Genomic DNA, 15046 nt, shown 5'->3' with positions numbered 1-15046 from the left:
CAAAGGCAATGGATACTAGGCTAGATGGCCTCAACTAGCTGTGCCAGGCCAGTCGTGTATCCAGAGTGCATAAAGACCCAGAGACATAACCCTGTCTTCAAAAACATCAACACATCACATGATGATAATTGAAGAAAAGTGATGATGGGTGGGAGTGGAGGGCAGGGGAAGTGGCTTTGAGGAGAGGCCTGGAGATGATGACAGGTGGCAGAAGGGCTAGGCTGGGTGTGCTTGAGGTAGTAGGTGTCAGGGTTAAAAGGGGAGGAAGTAGGCTAAGCTGGTGAGCTGGCATGGGTTCGGAAGGCTGGTGAGGCTGAAGTAGTCATGTCAGGGTACAGGGCTGGAAGCTGCTGGGCCAGACACAGGAAGCCCATGACATGGAAAAAAAATTTGAAACAGGATATATATCAAGGTTAGCCTCAAACTGAATCCTCCAGCTGCAACCTCCCCAGTGTGATTATAGGTGTTCACCGTACCTGGCTTATGGGGTACTTTTAAAGCCCTTTTCTGAGGGGAGGGGGCCAGGGCCAGCCTTCCAGTACTGCAAACTCCCATGCCCTAAAGGCCCTCTGGAATCTGGGTTGAGACAGGATGCGAAGGGGGCTGAGTGACAGCTAGGGACAAGCTCCTTGCAGCTACTGTGAGAGCATCAGAAGCTATTCGGAGCCATGGGCACAGCAGGAAGGAGGACCTGGGGGGGCTCAGGAAGTGGAGGTAGGCTGGAGGGCTAATACCCGGACAAGCAGGACAGGAGAAGCCAAGCGGGACCTGAGTGGAAGGAGACATCTCAGAGGAAAGCTGGAGGGCGAAGGTGGAATTCTGAAAACCAGCTGTCAGGCTGGCTTCAAGACCAGCTTGACCTTTGGTAGCCATACCTAGAAGGCCTAGTCACAAGATCCTGGGGCTCAGGGCAGAGGCCATGCTGGAGACCTCAACAGGAGCATGGTAAGTTTTGACACTGTTGGATCTGGTGCCATCTGCTTCTGAGAGGCTGGAGCAAAAGGATGATAAGGTGAAGGCCAGCTGGGTTAGAGTGAGTTAAGGACAGTGTGGATAACTTAATGAGACCCTGTCCCAGTAAAGAGTAAAAAGAGGGCTTGGGATGTAGCTTATTGGCCTAGAGTTGTGTGAGGCTCTGGGTTCAAACCCTACTACTGGGAAGAAGGGAGGAAGTGGGAATCAGGACACTTCAGGAAGGCACGACTTCTGGAGCAGAGACGGGCCCAGCCTAAGGCTGAGACCTGCCCTTTGCTACTATGGCTCAGACAGGTGAGGCACAGGAGAGTGGAGGCAATAAAGAGATGGCAAAAGTGGGTGAAATCTGGGCAGGTGTGCAGATCTGAGGTAGGAGTCAAACTGCCAGGCTCTGCCTAGACTAACAGAATGGCCGGTGAGTGTGACATGATGAGATGAAGGGGACCCTAATGGGAGACCACAGGTGGAATGAGAGGCAAGGTCACAGGGGGCTGAGAACAGGGTGTGCTAGAGGAATCAGTAATGAAGTTGCTAGTAGTTTGAGAATATCTGTCTTTAAAAGAAACCAAGAAGTAGGCTGCAGATGTAGGCAGAAGGCCAGGCCCAGGGGGTCCTGATTCACTTGGCAGTTGAGGAAGAGTTCTGTAGGCCAAGTCTGGCAGGAGCTGCAGGACCCTGCAGAAGAGGTTGGGGCAGGGGGCACTACTCCCCCTCCAGCTGGTCCCATGAGGTGAGCTGGAGGCTCAGGTGGAGCAGAGAGTGCAGGGTGCACCGACAAGGATAAGTGTCACACTGGCTGTTCTGGTGCAGGAAGCATCTGCCTCCTCCTGCTTCCCAAGGAAGAAGGACAGAGGATGGGGGCCTTGGTGACACAGGAACAAAGCAGACTTAGGGCTCTGAGTCAGAACGGGCCACTTTCAGCTGTGGTTGGGCTTCTCTCAAGTCCAACCTTCCCTTTTCCATTTTTCATGCTATGACAGTAGACTTTCTCCATGGCACAAGGATAGCCATAGGCTCAGGGGCTTGCTTGGTCACCAGGTCCTGCTCCTCCCGGACATCTAACCACCTCTCTCAAGGACCCCTCTCAGCCAGCCACTCTAGGTGTGTGTCACATGTCCCCACATGGAGAAGCTACAATGCTCGCTGTATCAGCAGTAAGACCTAGGCAGAAGGGCACAGGGCTGGGGCCCTGTGGATGTGTGCAAATTGAATTTCACCATCCCATCCTCTTTTCTGGGGACATTTTATTTGGGAACAGACAAAAATGAAACATCCTGATGGGATACAGAAGCTTCTCTGTTTGTCCTGACTCCCTTTACCTATGCCCTAAATATGCCCTAAATCCCACAGGTAGCCCTGGATAAAATCCCTAGATGCTAAGCTCCCCAAAACTCCTCCCAGAGATGTTCCAAGCACTCTGGTCACAAGTGCCGGTGTGAACTTACCTGAGACAGTAACCACGATATACTGCTGAGCCACAGGGGATGGGGCAGGAGTGGCAGGCTGTGAGGGCGCAGGGGCAGCCGGGAGCTCTGCCACATACTGCTTCTGGCTGCCCGGGGGCTGCGTCTGGGGCTGGGGGCTCTGTAGCTCGGTGACATACTGGGGCTGGGGGGTTGCTGCAGCAGGAGGCTGGGGTGCTGCTGGGGGTGGTGGCTGGGGCAGGGCCTGGGGCGGGGCCTGTGTCGGCTGGGTAGCTTGTGGGGCTGCCTGTAGCTCAGCAACATAGGACTGTGTTGCCATGCCAACAGTGAATGATAATAAATAAGGCGGTTTTCCTCTTCCTTGAGAAGAAAAGCGGGGGGGGGGGGGGGGAGAGAGAAACAAAAAAACAAGAAAAAAAATTAATCTACCAGCAGAATAAAACAGGCCAGCTCCCAGCTCCCTGGAGATGTCTCTGGGCTCACCACTGACTTGATTAAATCCCTAGCTGGATGCAACGGACCACTCCCTATAGGGTATCTGGACGAAGATACAAACAGGATTCCCTAGCCTCATCCTGAGCCAGGATGTTGCCCATGCCCTCCATTCCCTGGCATCTGAACGTGTCCACAGAGCCTCAGGTTATGCCTGGCACAACTGTCCAGACTGCCAATGGCCCTGTGTTCCTGTCTACAAATGGTATGTCTAAGCACTTGGGACAGGCTTGGGAATGCCAGTGGCCTCCAGAACACCTATATCATTCCTCTTACCAGCCCAGTGAACACCTCCTCCCCTCTGAGACAGGGGCTCACTATACAGCCCTAACTGGCCTGGAACTCACAAAGATCTGCCTCTCCCCCTGGAGTGCTGGGATCTCTTTTCTTTTGGTGCTCTGGGGGTGGGACTCAGGGCTGAGCACATGGGACTCAGGACAAGTGCACTACCACTAAGCCATAGCCTTAGCACTTTGTCTCTTGCAACACAGTAGTCCAAGCCAACCATGAATTTGTGATCCTTCCGCCCCAGCCTCTGGAATGGCATATGCCACTATTATACCTTCAAGCGGGCATCTCCTAGACCTCCTGCTACAGGACATGCACATTCCAGATTCAGCTAAGCTGACAGCCAAGACCAACCACAACACACTGCTCTGTTTTAGACTTTGCAACCACCACGGTGGACCTAAATTGAATTTGCAGGATGAGGCTCAGAGAAGGCCACACAGCAGGAAAGCAGCAGTCCTAGCTGGACCCTGGGCATCCTGAGGCAAGTCACAGAGGAGGCTGTCTTTTAGAGCCTCAAGCCAAGTGTCATCTGAGTATCCTCATAGCAGGGTGCCATTCAGGGGCCCTGAGCAGCAATGAATCTATAAGCTTAGGGTGTGCGATACTCCTGAAGCTAAGAGTGGCTGCTCAGAAGCTTGTCTGTCTGGTACTCAGGCCATCTTAGCATGATGGCTTTGAAGGGTGCCCATTCCCAGCTCCTCAAGCTTTCGTCTTTGTCCTGTCCCCTAGAGGTGAGTGGCTGTCACCCTGGGCCATAGCACCGTTGGGAGCCTGCCAACTGGGAGGCTCTTGAGCACTGACCCTCTGGCACCACTGCCACACCATGTCAGCAGGCTGCCCTCTAGTGCAGGGCAACCTCAAATGAGCTCTTCAAGGGGAAGGCTGGGAGGCAGACAACAGCGACTGCTCGGCAGACACTGCAGCGCTCATCTGGCGTCCCCGCCTCTGCACTCAGGCCTCTTCACCTCTTCACCTCCATCACTAACTTGACTCAGCCCCAAGACCCGTGGCTGGCCCAGGGTGCTCGCAGCACCAGCGTGGCCTAGAACATTGGCCTGGACCTTAATTACTTGTAACAGTAGACAACACCCTCCCTGTCCTTCCCACCAGAGGTCCTACCACCTTCCTAAGCCTTAATTAGGGCAGCAGGCCAGGAAGTCAACCCACACACCCAAAGGGACACCCTGATAGTGTGGCCTCAACGTGCTCCCTGCTTCCCCACCTCGCCAGGAAGCTCGCCTTCACTCTGGGAATGGTAACTCAGGAGTCAGCTGAGAAACAAGCCCTGCACAGCTTGAACTTGACCACCCAGGGCTGAGTGGCTTTGGGAAAGCTCCTCCACTGACTCCCTGTGGAATAGCAGACAGTAGCCTCCTGATGCTGTTCTGTAGGGCTGCTTGCCTAGCATGCACATGGCCCTGGGACCCACCCTTAACAGCACCGCCCCGCCACACACACACACACAAAGGGGAAGCCTGGGAATGTTCATAACACAGTCCCCAGAGACGAAAGTGCTCTCAAGGAACAGGGTTTCTGCCCTGTGTGTGTGTGTGTGCTCACATTCATAAGCATGTATGAATGTGTGTGTACATGCATGTGTGCATGCATATGTTGAGTGTTCTTGCATGTGTATGTGCGTGTGTGTGTGTGTGTGTGTGTGTGTGTGAAGGAGTTAGAGAGAGAGGTAGCAGCCCTGGAACCACCTGGGGCACAGAAAGATAGAGAGGAGAACCACCTGGGGCTGAGCCAAGTTGTGAGAACCCAGAGGACAAGCAGTGGTTCAGACTATAAGGCCCAAGTAAGACACATAGCGGCAGCTAGCCTCAGTGCCGCCCGACCTCACTCCCGTGCCTGCCAAGGGCGTGGTCATCAGGGGAAGTTTTCCCCGAGAGGGAAGAGGCTACAGCCGTCCATACAGAGGGCAGCACATCTTCCACCAACCAGTGTTAAGGGGCTGCATGTGAGCTAACATGGCTCAGTGTTTGCAGCCATCAGCAACCGCCCCATGTGAACCTTTTCATAAACATATGTTATTGACTGTCTTCTGTCCTGTTTGCCCATCTGTGACCTGGGTTCACAGGACAACTGTAAAACTCCAATGTGATCACCTTAGCAGCCGGTGAGTGCCATGGACATTGAGAACTGTTATTACCACTCATTCACAACCATGTATGAACTTCACAGGCAGCCCCCGGGGCTCTGCTGCTCCGAGTCCACGGTGTCCCCAGATATATTTTAGCTAGTCCCCCATAATACCCTCAGAAGTCCAGAACCTCCTACCCTAGCATGCATTGCCTTAGAGCCAGCTTCGCTCTCTGCAGGAAAGGGCTCCAAAGGCCCTATGTCCATGGGTACCTTCTCCTCTATCCCTTCAAAATGAGCAAGGGGCTCTCTGCAAGGGAATGAATCATACGTGGTATGATTCCCATGCTCTTGAGTGTAAGAGCCTTGTTTCATGAAAGGTCGTATAAGGAAAAGAAACCTGCAGAAGGCCTGCGTGTGCTCCATGATCTACTGAACCACCCGCTAACATACAGTCTTCGAAGCCAACTAACAGTTCCTGGAGGATGCTTGAACCTATCCCTGGAGATGAGAGTACCCATGCTTGGCTTTGTGGGCAGACATACCTGTGGTACTCGCCTAACCCTGCTAATGGGGTAGAGCAACAGATGAGCAGGCTGCAAACCTGGGGCGAGAAAACCAACGTGACAGAGGTTTGGATTTTATGATTTTTTTACATGACATAAAATTTATAAAATATTCATGTTATAAAATATTCTTTTGATCTTTTCCAATCATCCCAAACTGTGAAAATCATTCTTAGCTCTCTTCCATACCCAGACAGCAGGGCTGGAAGTGACAAGCAGCAGAGACCCACCCCGCCTGTACAAGGTGAGGTTGCATCCTATCACCAAACACAGACAGGTGGATCACACCACAGATGTTAGATCCTAGAACCAAATGGTTCCAGGAACGGGTGAGAAAAGCCACTCGGCTCATGTGTAGAACAGCTTTGGTGATGGCTTTGGAGGGAAGCGGAAGTTCAGTAAAATGGCGCACCCACCCTTGTCCTTGTCTGATCCATTTCTGTCAATCGTTCTAACACCTAGTCTAGGCTGGCTGCTTTTCCCTTAGGCATCTTTGCTTCTCCATCTTCACATAGACCCTGAAGCACCTGTCCTACAGCCTACAGGATCCTCTGAGCACCTGGACTGTCTCATGTCTCATCAGAGAACACATAACATTCACAATCCTTCTCATGACTATAGAGCCTTCAGACCCTGTGTTTCTTGCTCTGGATGTTTTAGCCACACAGGCTCTCAGTCTAATAATGCCCCATTCCCTCCTGCTTTAGGGCCTTTGCACCTTCTTTTTCCTCCTATCACTTGCTTCTGACTCTGTCCCCAGCCTAGCTGCTGAACATTCAGGCCATTTCCCCTGGTCACCATGTAGCCCTCCCTGAAATGCTCTGAAGCACACCCTAATGTTCTTGCCACTGTATTACCATTTGTTTATTCCTTATAGTTCTCTTCCCTCCTGAACTGGAAAGGTCAGCTCCATAAGCACCCTTTGTCCCCAGCTCCTAGAACAATGATGGACATATACTGAAGTTCAACCCTTTTTCACAGTGCTAGGGATGGAACCTGGGTTTTATACACACTAGGCAGGTGTTCTACATTGAACCCCAGACCCCAGGGGCCTCACGGTGCATTGGACATAAGAATACAGCTGAATGAAGACATTGCTGGCATGTGGAAGGAAGGCGGGATGGAATCCTTTGATTAGTGAGAATCCAGGAGACTATAGCCTCTACAGGCAGTAGCCATTGCTGGCTGATCCTGGGGCACTGTCATCTTGGTGCACAACAGAACCCACCCAGAGAGACTAGTCCAGGGCTATCAAGGAAGAGGATGAGTCCTTGTTCAGTAAATCCCTTCCCAACTTCCCCTTCCCAACTTCCCCACAGCTCTGTTCAGTCCCTGAGAGCTGGCAGCCAGCTCAAGGTCTCTACCCAGACAGCACTTTTCTTTCTGACCACTCTCAGAAACAAAGGCCACTCAGGGGCAAGCAGAGTGGGCAACACTTCTCCACAGACAATAGAGCTCTAAGTCTGGCCTGCTGGTACAGACCTGTCATCTCAGCTACTTAGAAAGCTAGGCAAGAAGGCTCACAAGTTCAAGGCCTGCCTGGACAACTTCGCAGGACTATTACTCAAAATAAAAAGTAATCAGTGGACTTGGGAAGGGGCATGCATGCAGAAAGGGGAGGAAGGATGGGATCAGGAGGGGAGGAGGGAGGGGCTTATGGAGGGGGAAAAATGAATAAAGTGTAATTAATAATAATAAAATATTAAAAAAATAAAATAAAAAGTAAAATGAATCATTATAAAGGTACCTGCAACTAAGTAAGACTCAAGTTCAGACCCATGGACCTCCATAGTAGGACAGAACCAAGCCCCACTAGTTGTTCCCTGACAAGTATACACACACACAAAATAAATAAATAAAATTTAAACCCTTTAAATTAAAAAATAAAGTAAAAGGGAGGCTTGCTGTATAGCTGAGTGCAGAGCACTTGCCTAGTTTGGGGTGCGTTAGGTTCAATCCCCAGATGAGAAGGAAGAAGCTGTCTGTACTCCTTAGTTCCAGCTTCTGTCATCAACAGGCTTCTCTCTCCTACAAAATGATAAAAATGAAATACCAACAGCTAATTCTGAGGGCTGGACAGGAAGTGACAGTCATCTCAATAACGGCAGCTGAGCTGGGCCTGGTGGAACACGCCTGTAATCCCAGCACTCAGGGTGTGAGAGGCAGGGGGATCGAAGTAAGTTCAAGGCCAGCCTGGTCTACAAAGCTAGTCCAGGACAGCCAAAGCTACACAGAGAAACCCTGTCTCAAAAATAAAATAAAATAAAATAAAAATAAGAGCAGCTGATATCATTTGACCACTACCACGTACTAGCATGTTTCCTATGACACATTGTATGGGATCCATACACAGTAATCTAACATTAAAGTGATTTCTTTCTGCACCTACATGAGGACACACGGAGGCCCAGAAGAGTGACACGATCCACCAAGAACACATACCTACAGAGTAACTGTTTTAGGTAAAAAGAAACTGCAGCCAAATGGGCCTTTTCTGGGCCCTTCAACCATGAGAATTACTGGAAAGAGGAGGCTGAAGCAGACAGTTAAACCAGACACTCAACACCATCACTTTCTGCTCAAAGTCAACCTTCCCTGATAGAAGCTGAAAAAAAAAATTTTTTTAAAGCAACCTAGCTAACTCCAGTATCCTGAAAGTTAGTCTCCACAGTCTTAGCTTTGAAGACCCTATGGAGAGAGTAGGAAAAGCCCCTACAAGTGGGAGCCATCGCTGCCCTGCTTAATTTCCAATGCAAACGTCGATTCTCTTAAAAGCACTGCAGTATACGCCAGTGCCAGAGCTCAAATGCCTTGGCCTGGCTGGCCACACAGCCAATAAGAACTGCCATGGCTGGCCGAGTTCTGCACTCCCCAAAAAGCAGTTGCAAAGGTCCTTCACGAGCAAACGTGTCTCTCCCTGCTTCTGATGCTGCAACGCATGCCTGCCCCCGTAGGTCTGGCACCACCTTATGACGCCTGACCCTTTGGATACTGACTTGACATGAACATGTGGCAGGCCACGAACTGTGGCTTAAGGAATTGAAGACAGCTCCTCCAGCTCCAGTGGCTTGCTGTTTCCACAGGTGGAGACCTTACTAACTAGGGAGAAACCCCAAATCTCCAGGAACAAGCACCGCACACCAGCACCACCCAAGGGCTGAGACAGCAGCCCAGAGAACAATTTCGAATCCTCTAAATTTTTGGATCACTTCTCTCCAACAGGAGTTTCAACTTCCGACAACCAAATGCCCCAGGCTAAAGCCAGTCTGATTGCAATGTGGTCATCTTGTCACCCCTTCCCGCGTTTAGGAGTGCGAGTTACTTTGCAACCAATACTAACAATGTATCAGATCTCATTGAGAAACAGAAAACTGTATTTGTGTGCGCCCTAGGTAAGTTGCCGGAAGGAATTAGGAGTTACTGTTCAGAAGGGGATGGCAACAATAGTCCCCATTTTTTAGGAAGGAAAGCAAAAGGCCCGAGATGGAATAGTTGCACGTCCAAGTTCCAAATCTCTGGCAGGTAGGCGCCCTAAGCTACTTCACCTCGTCCGGAACACCCGGACAGTCTCAGCGTCGGCGGCCGCACCCGACTCCGAGGGCGGAGGGACCCAGGCCCCGCCCACCCCGGCACGCCCCGCCCCCGCGCGCTGTCATTGGTCCAGCCGCCGCAGGCCCGCCTCGCCGCACCTCCCGACACATAAAAGCGCCCCCCGCCCCAGCCGGCCGACCTCCACTCGCCCGCGGCCTGCCAGCTCCCGCCCCTTGCGGGGGCCGGGCCGCGGGTCCGGGGGCGGGTGGTGTGGCCCCGGCGAACCCCGGCCCCCTCCCCCACAGGCCCGACAGTCGCCGCCGCCATCTTGACCGCCCGCCCCTTCCCTCAGGACCGTACTCGAGCGACAGGCACCGCGCGGGCCCCGCCGCCCGCCCCGGCGCGCCCAGCTTGCCGGGCGCTGCCCCGGTTACCTCGGCTTCTCCGCACTTGTGTCCGCGGAAGGCTCTGAGGAGGTGCGTGGACGCTGTGCAGAGGGGACCGAGCGCGCCGGGGTCCCCGGGCCGGGCCGGGGGCGTGGGGGCGGGGGGCGGCCGCGGTTGTTGTTGTTGACTGGCGTTGCTGGGTTGCTTGGTCGCCACGACTACCGTGGCTATGGCGCCTCCGTTTCCCTCACCGGGGCAACTGTTGCTACCCACCCTACCACGTCACGCGACAGGGCGGGGTCCCCGGGCAGCGATTGGACGGCGCCGGAAGCCTCCAGCATGCTATTGGGTGCCGTCCACGCTTTTCAGCGCCCGCTCGACTTCCCCGAGCTCCGATTCCTCGGGTCACACGTCCGTCAGGCGAAGCCGAGCCCTAGAAGGCAGCGAAGCCCGTCACTCGCGCGAGGAAGCGGCCCTGAGAATTACAAAGGGGCGGGATGCCGCTCTAAAATCGGCCTTCTGGTTGGACTAAAGCCGTATCAGTCTCGTCAAAAGTTTGTCCTGCTCGCTTGCACAGGTGCACGGAGCGTCGGGAGATGTAGTTCGCGCCAACGTAGCCATGGGACCATTAAGGCTTCCTTCTTGCCGGGCCGCTTTCTGGCCTCTGGTGCGCACCCCCCCCCCCCCCCCCCCCCCCCCCCGCGTCTCCGTGCGGCCCTTCTGTTACGTCAGCGGCGGAGGCCGCACTCGGAGTTCGGTGACTTCATAGGCGCGTTCTCTCTGTCCGAGACGGTGGCGAGGCATCTGCTGGTCGGATCCCTGGAAAGGTCACAGCCCAGCCGCGCCGCTATCTCGGCCACTCAGGCACCGAAAAGGTCTCTGGCAGGCGGGGATTGAATGAGAGGACGATAAGCAAAGGTCAGCGGCATTCTGTCCTCAGACCTCCCTGCCGCTCCGGACCTCAGTTTCCCCAAGAGATATAGGTCAGCTGCAGCCAGAGAAGGTGAAACAGAAACGGCCCCGACGGGAGTGAATGACTCGAGCTCAGAAATTAATCATCAAGATAATATTCTAATGAGTATTTTAAAATATCAATTAATGGGAAAAAAGTGGACCCACGATGATCAAAATGTCAAATGATAAATGCAGTCCTTCTGCTGACTCCAAGATTAGGGTGATGTGAGGGTTGCAAGCTCAGGGTTGGTTGGAGCTTGTGCTCAAATGTTTTTGTTTATTGAGTCAGGATTTCTTTATAAATGCGATTCTAGCTGCTCTTTCCACAGGAGAACATGAGTAACTGTGAGAGAGGTGATGAATGTTAGTTCTTTTATAGTAGTGTCCAAGCTGGTCAGCGTGGCTATGTAAACACAGCTCCTTTGCAGGCCGAGGCAGGCAGATTGCTTGAGTTGAGCTGTCTATAACAAGTCCCGCTTCAAAAAGAGACAGGGTCTTGGGGTTAGGGCTGGCTCCAAACCACCTCTAAAGCTGAGGATGACCTTGAGAATTGGGCCTCCCCCGTCCTAATGCTGAGATTACAGGGGCTCACCGCCACACCTTTAGTTTTGCTACCTCAAGCCCATGTAGTGGGGGATGGAGGAAGACTCAGAGCTTGGAGCCTTCCTTCAAGCTCTGCTGTGTCACATGGACAGAGTAGCTCCACCTCTCCAAGCCTCTGTTTCCCAGTTTCTCCTGTGCATGGTCCTGAATTCCAAGTGCTGAAACATACAAGTCTCTTGTCTTTGTCTTGTCTGTAGTATCAGTACTACAGGTCCTGTAGTTGCTCCAGCACTGGAAGAGGAGAAAGCAGGAAGGAAGGGGGGCTTCTGGGACCATTATTTTCTGAGAGGAAAATCCTTACCAGTGCTGCAGCAGAGGGAAGACCTGGGCCTCTCTGCAGCTGATGGCTGGAGGACTGGCCTTTTGAGCCTGAGCAATCAGGCGTCAAACAAGGAGGGAGCCGGAGTGATATCGCAAACAGTTAAAAGCCCTGGCTTCTCTTTCAGCCCCACGCGGCCATTGGGCTCACAACCACCTGTAGCTCCAGTTTCAGGGAATCTGACGCCCTCTTCTGGCCTCTGAGAGCACCAAACATGGACATGCTGCACAGATACACATGCAGACAAAACACCCCGTAGACATAACAAATTGTAATTGCTCTTAAAATGTTTTCAAAAGTTTCTTTAAAAAGAGGTGGGAACACATGTAGCTCACCGATAGAACACCTGCTGGAAACCCAGCAGCAAAGAGTCTAGCTGTTGCTTAGCTGTAGCAGTCTCAGATACCCCACTGAGGGGCTGGGACTGGGAAAGGCAGGATTGAGACCATGGGTTCCATCTCCACAGAACAAAACAAGATGAGACAGGAATCTCAGACACGAAAGAAGATGCCCACATCTGGCTGAGGCACCTGGTTGCCAGGTAATTCTACAGAAATGCAACATTCCATGCAAGTGAAGCATTCTCCCTGGTAACAGATGAGCACTTAGTGGCTCCACCTGTACCTGGAGATGCAGAGTCCAGCTGCCCATGTCCCTGGGCAGGCTTTCCCACGCCCCAAGTGTGAGCTTCAGTGGAAGGAAACATGGCTACTCCAGCCTACCTAGAAACAACATCTGTAACCGGCCCTGAGAGGCCCCCCTCCAAGGACTGGAAGACATCCAGAGGGCACAGAAGCAAACTCCAGCTGGCAGAGGAGCCTCACGTGGGCCCCTCTGTCACTTCTGTGAAGATGTTTCCAGATTGAAGAAGAGTTCTTGTGTAGAGACACTCAGAAGCCTCATTTGCCCTTCCTACCAGTCCCCAATTCCCAGAGGAGCCTGAACCCTGAGGCAGGCAGAGCCAAGGCCAGAAAAGCTCTTCAACAACTGAAAAAGGAAGTTGACAGCAGCTTTCTGGGGACACACCTGGCAGACCAGCCAGGTTCAAGCCTCTCACCCACACAGCTGGTGCACCAGATCACAAGAAGTGGAAGAGGTGGGGCACAAATGAGCAGGCGACAGAAAAACCACAGGGCTGGAGCCTAACTCAGTGCCAGAGTGCTTGTCTGGCTCGCTCAAGGCCTGGCTTTATCTCCAGCATGGGAAAAAAAAGGAGGGGGCATCTCAGTGGATACTCTGCTTGTGAATAAGAGGGTCTGAGTGTGACTCCCAGAACCCATATAAAACTGGGCTATGAAGAGAGACCTTGTATTTAAAAAAAAAAAAAGTGGGAACCCACTTTAAGTGATTTAATTAAAAAATATCCCTCACAATTGTACTCAGCCACTTAGGTTTTAGTTGATTCCAGATGTAGTCAAGTTGGCAACTAGGAATACCCATAACACATGCACTCTCTTTCTCTCCTTCCCCATCTATCATCTATCTATATATATGCATGTGAATGTGTGAATATATAATTTAAAAATTTTATAAAAGAAAAAGGGTGTTCTATGAGGAGGTGAAACATTCCATATTTCAGGAAGTAACCAACTCAAAGGCTTCAGGAAGTCCCTGAAACTGATCATAGTTACTAGGTTCTTCCCTTCCCAAGCTTATATAAGTAGTAAGGACAACTAAGAGATACTCTCAGACTGAAAAAGGGGCTGGAGAGGTAGCTCAGCAGTTAAGACCACTTGCTGTTCTTAAGGAGGAAGTGGTTTTGGTTCCCAGCACCCACATGGCAGCTTACAAAGTACCTGTAACTCCAGTCCCAGGGGTCGTCTTCTGAGCTCCTGCAACTGACAGTGTATGCACATGCACTTAGACACAAAATTAATAAGTTAAAGACTAGCAGCCTGGCATGATGGCATACACCTTTAATCCCGGCACTTGGGATTGAGAGGCAGGAGGATATCTGGGTTCCAGGCCAGCCAGAGCTATACAGAAAAACCCTGTCTTAAAAAAATTAATAATTAAAAAAAAAAAAAAAAAAAACAGTCTAAGGCACCTGAGAAGCAGAGAGAAGCTGAGCTGCCTGGAAAGGCTCTCCTTTCCATGGTGCTGCTGTTCCCAGCTTTTGTGAGCTGTAATTCATTCTGGGGTGGGCATTTCACGATGCAGCACACTCCGGCTTATTTCCACTTCTGTAACTCCAAAAAACCTTATTTACAAAGTTGGACGTTGGCGGCATCCTTACTTTGGTTTGTCACTGGTTCCCTGTTTGGACGGAGCAGATGTTTGTTCTTGTCTCCGAAGAAGTGATGTCACGCAGCACACACATGCATTAACACACACATGCACACTTATAGAGGAAAAGGGAGGAGAAAGAGCAGCAACAAATAAATCCAAAAGGTTGGGTGATAAGTAAACAGAACTTTAATCTTCACTCAACAAAAGTGGGAACTCCTGGAATGGCTAGCAGCACTACTGATGTTTCATGGGAAATAATTCTTCAAAGTCGGGGCTGTCCTGACCAACAGCTACTCCATCCCAGTTATGGCAATCGAAGGTTCTCATAAGCATCTTTGCCAAATACCTGGGACAGGAAAATTGTAATCAGTCTAAAGCCACTGTGCAAAGGAGATGGGGCAATTGTATATATCTCTGTACAATGTGCATGCCTTGTGCCGTGGAAGCCAAAAGAGAGTACTAGATCTCCTGGAACTGGATTAGAGATGATTGTGAGCCACCACACAGGTGCTGAGAACTGGACCCTGGTCCTCTACAAGAGCACTAAGTGCTCTTAACTGCTGAGCCATCTCTCCAGCTCTCATTAAAGATTTATAAGGCATGAGACTGGAAACAATCTAGGTGTGCATTCCTGGGGAGAAAGGTGAAATGGGGATGTGGCTCAGTGATAGAGCAAGCACTCAGTGAGCATGTGTGAGGTCCTAGGTTCAGCACAAAAACAACCCAAACTGGTAGAGAGAAAGCTCATGGGTAAAGAGCGTGTCCTGCTCTGGCAGAGGGCCAGGGTTTAAGTTCCCAGTCCCGACATCAGGCACATACAACCACCTGTAACCCCAGCTGCAGAGATCAGGTGCCCACTCTTCTGGACTCTGTGGGCACCTGTACTCATGAGCACACACCTGTGTGCATAATTAACAGCAATCAAAGTAAGTCTTTAAAACAAACAACAAGCCCACAAACCATTGGCAGTGTACCCTTGGGTGGGAGAGATGGCTTATGGTGACGAACTCTCGCTCTTGCAAGAGGAGCCACGATGGCACTGCCTCCAGCTCCAGGGAATCCAGCCCCTCTTCAGGCCTCCAGTCACACACTCATGGCGTCCACTCACGCCCACACCTATACACACACACTACACACATCTTTTTAAAGAATGAGCTCAGTTCTAGATAGAATAAGATGCTCCTGGGACAATAG

The 15046-nt window shown here is 51.6% G+C and overlaps 1 protein-coding gene across 3 annotated transcripts in view; it reads right to left on the bottom strand.

The window, feature by feature from the left end:
- Nucleotides 1-10418, bottom strand: part of Rfx1 (regulatory factor X1) — a 31301-nt gene extending 20883 nt beyond the window's left edge. For all 3 annotated transcript variants that reach the window (XM_055621078.1, XM_055621079.1, XM_055621080.1), the window contains exons 1-2: nucleotides 9796-10418; nucleotides 2421-2759 (exon numbers count right to left, since the gene is read on the bottom strand). In XM_055621078.1, the coding sequence (XP_055477053.1) occupies nucleotides 2421-2718 (298 nt within the window). In that variant the 5' untranslated portion in view covers nucleotides 2719-2759; nucleotides 9796-10418. The remainder of the gene's footprint in view (nucleotides 1-2420; nucleotides 2760-9795) is intronic.
- Nucleotides 10419-15046: the final 4628 nt, after the last annotated feature.

The sequence above is a fragment of the Psammomys obesus genome, unplaced genomic scaffold, assembly GCF_907164565.1.
Source record: "Psammomys obesus unplaced genomic scaffold, mPsaObe1.curated_primary_1811, whole genome shotgun sequence".
In the NCBI taxonomy this organism is placed as follows: domain Eukaryota; kingdom Metazoa; phylum Chordata; class Mammalia; order Rodentia; family Muridae; genus Psammomys; species Psammomys obesus.
Note: the sequence above shows the minus strand (reverse complement) of the source record. Positions and strands in the feature narration are given on the sequence as shown.